The 7,699-nt window shown below is 33.2% G+C and overlaps 1 protein-coding gene across 6 annotated transcripts in view; it reads right to left on the bottom strand.

Moving 5' to 3' along the window:
- Positions 1 to 7,699, bottom strand: part of LOC106459060 (phosphatidylinositol-binding clathrin assembly protein LAP-like) — a 95,987-nt gene that overhangs the window by 61,272 nt on the left and 27,016 nt on the right. For all 6 annotated transcript variants that reach the window (XM_022385459.1, XM_022385456.1, XM_022385458.1 and 3 more), the window contains exons 5-6: positions 2,598 to 2,637; positions 688 to 744 (exon numbers count right to left, since the gene is read on the bottom strand). In XM_022385459.1, the coding sequence (XP_022241167.1) occupies positions 688 to 744; positions 2,598 to 2,637 (97 nt within the window). The remainder of the gene's footprint in view (positions 1 to 687; positions 745 to 2,597; positions 2,638 to 7,699) is intronic.

The raw sequence follows: 7,699 nt of genomic DNA on the forward strand, positions 1-7,699 counted from the left end.
AAAAACAAAGGAGGAGGAATGATTTGGATTTTGTTTATTCATTTTCACATTTACAACTTATAATAGCACGAATAATAGTTAGACATGGTTTAAAGGGCAATAAAACAAAATGTAAGTATAAATATATGTATATTGTTACAAGTTTAAAGCTACTTAGGATAAACAAATATAGTTTCATGTTACAGTTTTAAGTCATTATAGAAAGGAAATAAAAAGGGTAATTTACATTTATTTCAATTTTTTGTTCTATTTATGAGGTTGGTCAAACTGACCAATCTTGTATAGTTAGGGTAGAGAAAATACCGAATAAAATATAAAGTTTTATTGAAGAAAAAAAAACGTTTGAAATATATTTAAAAGATTTAGGGATTACACAAATGAAATTTAAGATTTTGGAGATAAAGAAAAGTGTTTTTAACCTTAACATGAAAAAAAAAAAAAAAGAGAGAGAGACTTTATATACACAAACAAATTTTTTTCTAGTTCGCTAAAAAGACTTGTAATGTTTACTGAAAGTACTGACAAATTTCTTGAAGATACACAAACTATATTAAAAGTTAGTAGTATCAAAACTATAACGTCTAAAACTTGGTCGGTCAATTCGATTGAGCCCAACTAAAGAGTATTCAAGCGAAATTAGTTTCTAAATCACACTTTCAAAAGAGCAAAATAAATATAACAACGTACATCAAATTCCAATAATGCATCCAACTGATTCTGAATAGCAGGAACAGTCTTCAACAACTGGAAATAAAATAATAAATATTTGGTTATCAAACAAGTATCAAAATCCACAAAATCCAGTTCTAAACAGAGATGTTAGTTAGGAATTTTCAGATGTTTCTTGTAACTGCAAACAGAAAACAGCAAATTTATGTCAATGGCTAGAATGAATTTTACACACAATCAGGGATGAATTTCAGCCGATACACAGCAAATGATTTTTACAGTCAGTACCAAATTATGAATATCAGATGTGATACTATGTTATAATTTTTACAATAGTTAATATGAGACTAAATTATAAAACAGAAAAACTGTGTAGTTGGGTTGACTATGTGTACATATTCTCTTACTTGTATAGCAAGAATACCAAGCACCAGCAAGATAAAAAATACCATGATTACTAAATCTGAATAAAAGATATCATTACTAACAAAATTATGTAGTCACAAAGCATGATACTTATGAAGACAAGTAGTAACTAACTACTAACTATGTGTTAACCATCAAATATAATAGTGAAATGCACTGAATTACTAAATAACCTGATTTTATTCTATTAGTCCCTTAATATTATGTTTTTAGTCCACCTCATACTCAATGGTCAAAGTTCTGTTGTTTTTTTCACTTTCACAATTGAAGACGTATTGACAGTGTGCTCATCCTCTGGTTAAGAGCTGGTTTTCTTAACTTATTAAGTATCTTGAAAATGTAAAGAAAGAACAGAACATGAAAACTTGACTTAGATAAGAACTTCTACATGTATACTCCCTGTCACTGGTAAGTTTATAAATTTACAATGCTAAAATCCAGGAGATTTCTTGCAGTGGACAGTGCAGATAGTCCATTCTGTCGTTTTGCACTACAGGTTAAATATTTTGAATTAAATTCTGTAAAAGATAGCAATATGCACATTTTGACCCAGCCATACACATAGAATAAGTGACATTGTTTAGAACAGCATATGTTATGTTGAAATAGATTTTTCTAAAATTGGGAAACAAAGATCATTTATACATATTAAAACTGAACATTATAAATATAATGTTTGGGATGAATAGAAATGCAACTTATCTTCTTAAAATATAAAAATAATTGTCTCTTGGTGTAAAATAATTATATTCTTCTAAATTATCTTATACTTTACTGATTACTGACCCACTTTATTTATAAAGACTTCATTTCCTGGAAATGTGTCACTAAGGGTGTGAAGCACTCCTAACATATAATCTTCACCTGTGGCAGTGACATTAAACAATAAAGTTTTACATGGTTCTTTAACTTTCATCCTTACACAAAATAGACAACACTCTTAACTTTAAATTGCCTAGGTGTGTCAATTCAATACACCTGTTTTATGACTTGACAAAATAATTTGAAACATTGTTTTCCAGGGGTTGAATAGCTTCTGCAAATAAAATATTATTTCTACATGCAGTATGTAAATAATTCACAATTCTGAAAATTCAAAAATTTCATCATGATAAGTTTTAAGAATAAATTAAATGTGCTTACCTTTCTTACAGATTCTAATAACTGACTTTTACATCTTCCTATTTTTGTTTAAAACTTTCCTATAAAGTTCATTTTATAAGACTCAAGATTTTATTTTAATTTTCATTGTGTTTATAATCACCATCATACAATAAAAATAAACATTTTGTCATACCAAATTATAATCAAGCCAAATTTTTTATCTTAATTGGTAATCAGTATATATAAGCACAAAGCTACAGTATGGGCTATCTGTGTTGTGTACGAAAGGTATCGAAACCTAATTTATAGCATGATAAGTCTGTAGACTTACCACTGTGACTATCTTTTGATTGACATCACCATAAATATGATAAATATATTAAAAAATATCAACATACCATTTCTGCATTCATAGTCCTTAAGGTGCCATCTTCTTTTCTAGAAACAAAAGATAAGAATATAATCTTCTTTTTTTCAGTATTTCAGCCTCTGGAGCTATGATTTGCTTCCTCATGAAAATATTATTAGTTTTTTTTTTTTAGAGTAAGATGTTAGCCTGCAATAAAACTAGGATGTTTTAGCAACTGCTCCTATTTCTGAACAACTGGGTGATATGTGGTTTTCCATCACAACAACAACTTGGAAATCCGAATTATAGCAAGAAAGCAGAGCTTGCATAAGATTTCCTGATGCATGTACAATAAGTCATGAATGGGAGAGTGAAAAATTATGGGTGAGTGATGAATGCTTTACATTGCATCAAGGACTTTCAGAACATGGTTGACAGTATGAGAGCAAACTCAAGAAGGAAAGGCTTTCATTATTTCAGAAGTAAGTACCTGTTTTAAATTCTCTAATCATAAAAACATAAAATTCTGTCACTTGCTGTTAACGTGCTATATCTATGTTGAAGGCACAACTGCTAGGTTTTAAGATCTATAAAGGTCATAGTATGGATTTAATGTCAGTATCTGTAGACTTTTACTGTAGGGATTTAAGCCTTTTTTGAAAGTAACATAACATATCCTTCTTAAAAGATTTCAGAGGTAAATACCTGTTTGAAACTCATTTTAATCGTAGAAAAATTTTAAAAATCATATCAGTAGAATTATCTCAAATACTCTAAGCCAGAATAATCACAAATGAAAAATGGCAGGAAGCTAGGAAAATTAAGATTATTAGAACTGGTTTCAAGGGAAATGAGTGGAGGTATCAGTTTTATACAAAGACTGGTTTACAAATACTCAGAAAAAAACTTTATACTCACAAATGGGTCTTTCTGTACAAAAAAGGGATCAGTTAGGATGGTAATGTGTTTACCCATGGAGCCAACAAAAAAGCGTAGGTGATGGTGTAGACAAGTACGAGAAATACCGTGTCCCAGCTCCTGTAGTGAAAAGTTCTTGAAGAAACAGCTTAGTCAAAAATTATGAGTGAACATACTTTTTGGGCTTTAGCTCTACGTCATCCAAAGCTAAAAATTCCAGTGAGTCACAAATCTGGACAAATACATAAGCTCTCAGGAACTGAAGAAAGACCCAAACTATCTCAGAAATGAGGTTCAACATCTTGAGGACAGTGCAATGGGAAAATCAAAAATCAAACAGAAAACAATAACAAAATGGTAGTTGTTCTCCATCCTGGTTGAATCCAAGACACCTATTGTGAATTGGCATCCTGCTTCAGATAACTCTATTGTCCAAAAAGCACACAGATGTGGGAAATGTATCTGCTGAGGCATCATCAGCTACCAGATAACATCCTCTGTTCACATCCAGAAGTCATCATCCTGTATGGAACACCAGTACATAGGGTGTAAATATATGTAGGGCAAATGCAAAGGTTTATAAACATGCAAGAGTATGGACTGGATGGATCCATATAAATCCAGATTCTCCCTCAGGAAGGAAAGACTGTAAATTATTCATATCTGATTAGGACAAATGCAGGGGTAAATAAAACCTTTCAAAGTTCTGGCTGGAATAAGCTATATAAACATACCCTCCTAAGAAAGAAGATTTTTTTTTCTTTAATTGAAAAAATTAAGTAACATAATCTCAGCTCCAGACACTAATGTAGCTACTAACAGGGGTGTTGGGCAGAATAGAAATACCAGTGTCACCACATACACACAATACACGTGTGGGCCAAAGTAGTAATTAAGCATTTAATAGAGAACAATACACCTGCTATGGATTCCATCTGGCTTATAGAATAACAACTGGCAGCAAAAATCCTGAGGCTGAAAAGACAGTAAAGTTAGGTATGTAGAATTGAAGAAATGTATTTAGGTTTGTTAACATACCAGCTTGTAAGATGTCCTCTAATAGTTACCGAGACCCAGAAGCCAAAAACATTGTCAAACAGCAAATTTTATAAAGTGTAGCCTCAAATCCACTTTTAACATTGACAGGTACATCAAAGTAGAAAAGGATGATCAGCTGCAAAAGCATATTTGGTGTGAATGAAGTACGATGTCTGGAATGAGATTCATTATGAAATATAAACCTACTTCCAGATTCTCTGAAAGATCCCATCTGTGCAATATAGCAATAAACAGCCCAGGTAGGACACAGGAAACATTCTTCTGAATGAGAATGTAATATTATTGGTAAAAATTATGGCTACTTTCTCTTGCAGCTCAAGTCTTTGTCAGGGCCTTACTACCAGGATACAATTACAGAGCTTTCCTAGAAAGCAAATAATATAGAAAGCATAAATGTCAGATCTTCTCCTAACTGAAGCAAATAATGGATGAAAATGTCTTCAGTGAAGAAGGCATCATATGACATGACTTAAGCCTCACTGTGAATGGTACCTATGTACTGGGGGAAGAAAATAGCAAACAGCTTGAAAAAGGTCATTAAAAGGTTGAAATGACAGAGGAAACAACCTATGTGGTATTTAAAGATGATGGAGAGGGCAGCTCTGTAGACTGCAACAGAATAAACAGACAAGCCATGATCATGAAATAAGAACATAAAAGATGATGCCATCTGCTTAAGAGTCAGAGAAAAATAATTTAATAGAATTTCTAAAGGCACCATCTTCTAAAGATAAGCTAACAAGACTGGTATACAGGCAGGTATGAACATTTGAAAGAATGTGATAACATTCAAGGTATTTGAGAAGAGAATTCAGCTTCTCTAATAAAGGACTTCATGACAACCATTTGTTTGAGCCTGGTGTTGATGATGTTCCCAAAGTAGCAGCACAATAGGATCCCCTTAAGATAAATGACATATTAGGGGAAACCATGGTTGAGTTGGTCAATGTGAAGCAATGAGAAAAACTTAAGAATTTGATGAAATACTCTTGGCCAATACCCGAGGAAGAAGTTAGGTACACAGAAAAACCATTCTCCCAAGACTGATTCAAAGCATTCACTGCTAGAGAAGTGGAGTCTGCAAATGGGTACCAGTAAAGTAGATGATGGCTATCCACCATTGCAATTATAACAATCAGAGGATAATCAATCCATTGGTACAATCATTTAAACACTGAAGGTTCTGCACTGCAGGAAGCCAATGATCCCTAGAAAGAGAATATGCAAGAATGTTCATAACACTAAGCACATGACATACTCAAAGACATGCACAATACTAATGGAGATAAGTAAGAAGGAAGACCACAGCAAAACAAAAATTGTGGGATTGAGTTCCTTCCCGAGTGTTGAGATACACCACCATAGTAGAACTGTCCATATGATATAAATTACAGTGGTACTGTAACAAGGGTTAGGAACTCTTGACAAGCAAACTGAACTGCCCAAAATTCCAAAATACTGATATGAGAAACAGGTTCTTGAGGAGACCACAAGCCCAAAAGATGATGTTCCCTCAATAAAGCACCTCATATTTAGAGAGGTCATATCTGGATAAGGTGGAAGAAAAGGAGAACCTACAGTAGTAAATTCTCAACTGAGCCAAAGTTGATAGTAAATAATAAAGTGTAGTAGGAGAGGGGGAAGTTCCGAGAGATAACAGGCCTGAAGATAAATGCTACCAAGAGGCAAAAATTCATTGAAGGTGTCCCTTGTGAGCTCAACCCAAGGGAATCCCCTTGTAAACAGAAGACATCATATCCAAATCAGGGAGGATATCTTTAGCAGATACAGGAGAGAAGTATATGCTCCTGAGGTTTGGAGAATTGCAAAGTCAAAAGATATGGGTGAAGAGTTTCTTAAAATTTGTTTATCCATAATCCCAGATGCACCAGGTATCGAGTAAGTACAAGTTGAGACTTGTAGTCGTATACAATCCATTCCAGAGAAGAAACTAACTGTGTGATCAAATAAGAGTGAATCAACAACTGAAGTGACAAGTGAATGAGAATAAGCTAATCATCCATGTAGTGCTAAAAACAAATATTTGCATGGTTTAGAATGTCAACAACTGTTTTGCTATAAATACAAAGACATAAGAAGCTGAAGCCAGAATGAAAAGGAAAGTCATAGGCTGATTAACCATTCTGAAATGAAAAAAGCAAATAAAATGTTAAGATGGATGAGTCACAACATGTAGATAAGTATCCTTGATATCCACTTTCATCATCCAAAAAAACCACAAAGTAACTTCCATAAAATCCTCATTCTTTATCTTGAAATGAAAAAGATAATGATTAAGACACGAAAGATTTACTACCAGTTTCCAATCTCCTGGTTTTTTTGGTATTACAAACAAACAAGAATAAAAGCCTGTTGAAGAGCAGTGACCTGCTTTAACATACACTTTTAAAATAAAAACTTTCAAAACTTCTTTATACAAAATTTCAACACAAATTGAATCAAAAGGAAAAGAAGCTTGAAAAGCCAGAAGTTGAGAAGAAGGATGAAACTGAATAATAAAAAAAAATAAATCTAAATTAAAGAATATAATGAACACACAGTTGAACAAAAGATCCTAGATGGTTCCTCAAAGACAGAGTGGAGGGGCTGCTCAGGAAAAAAGTAATTTTCTAAGTTGAGAATGTCCACCTCACTTGCTTCTATATTATGTAACTTGAAAGAAGCAAAAGTAATAAGAAGCAAAATTAGAGTGTTGAGAAATAAAATAGAAAAAAAGAGAGAGTAATGCAGAAAGACAGCTATTACTAACTGGAATACTAAAAGCAGAAGAGCAACCAAATGTAATGTTCAAAGTCAGAGCCCTAATCGACTCTTGCTGCCGAGATTCTCCTGATTGAGAAATCAACTCATGATACCACTGGAAAAACAAGAGAATACAAGAAAGAGGCCATTTGGAGATTCAAAAATAGTGGGATGTAGGTATGGAGTGGGAAGCAAATAGTTCAACAAGCTAAAATATCAAGAGAATAATCTAGCCATGTGGTAACCTAAACTAAGTCAGTAAGTTTGTTTGTTTGTTTTGAATTTTGCACAAGCTACACGAGCGCTATCTGAGTCTACGTCGTACCTTAGTTAGTCTAGAGTTAGAGTAGGAGGAGAGGACTAGTCTACTCCCTACCCGACCGTCCTACCTACTTTACTACTAACCAAACG

Source organism: Limulus polyphemus, unplaced genomic scaffold, assembly GCF_000517525.1.
Source record: "Limulus polyphemus unplaced genomic scaffold, Limulus_polyphemus-2.1.2 Scaffold553, whole genome shotgun sequence".
NCBI classification, from domain to species: domain Eukaryota; kingdom Metazoa; phylum Arthropoda; class Merostomata; order Xiphosura; family Limulidae; genus Limulus; species Limulus polyphemus.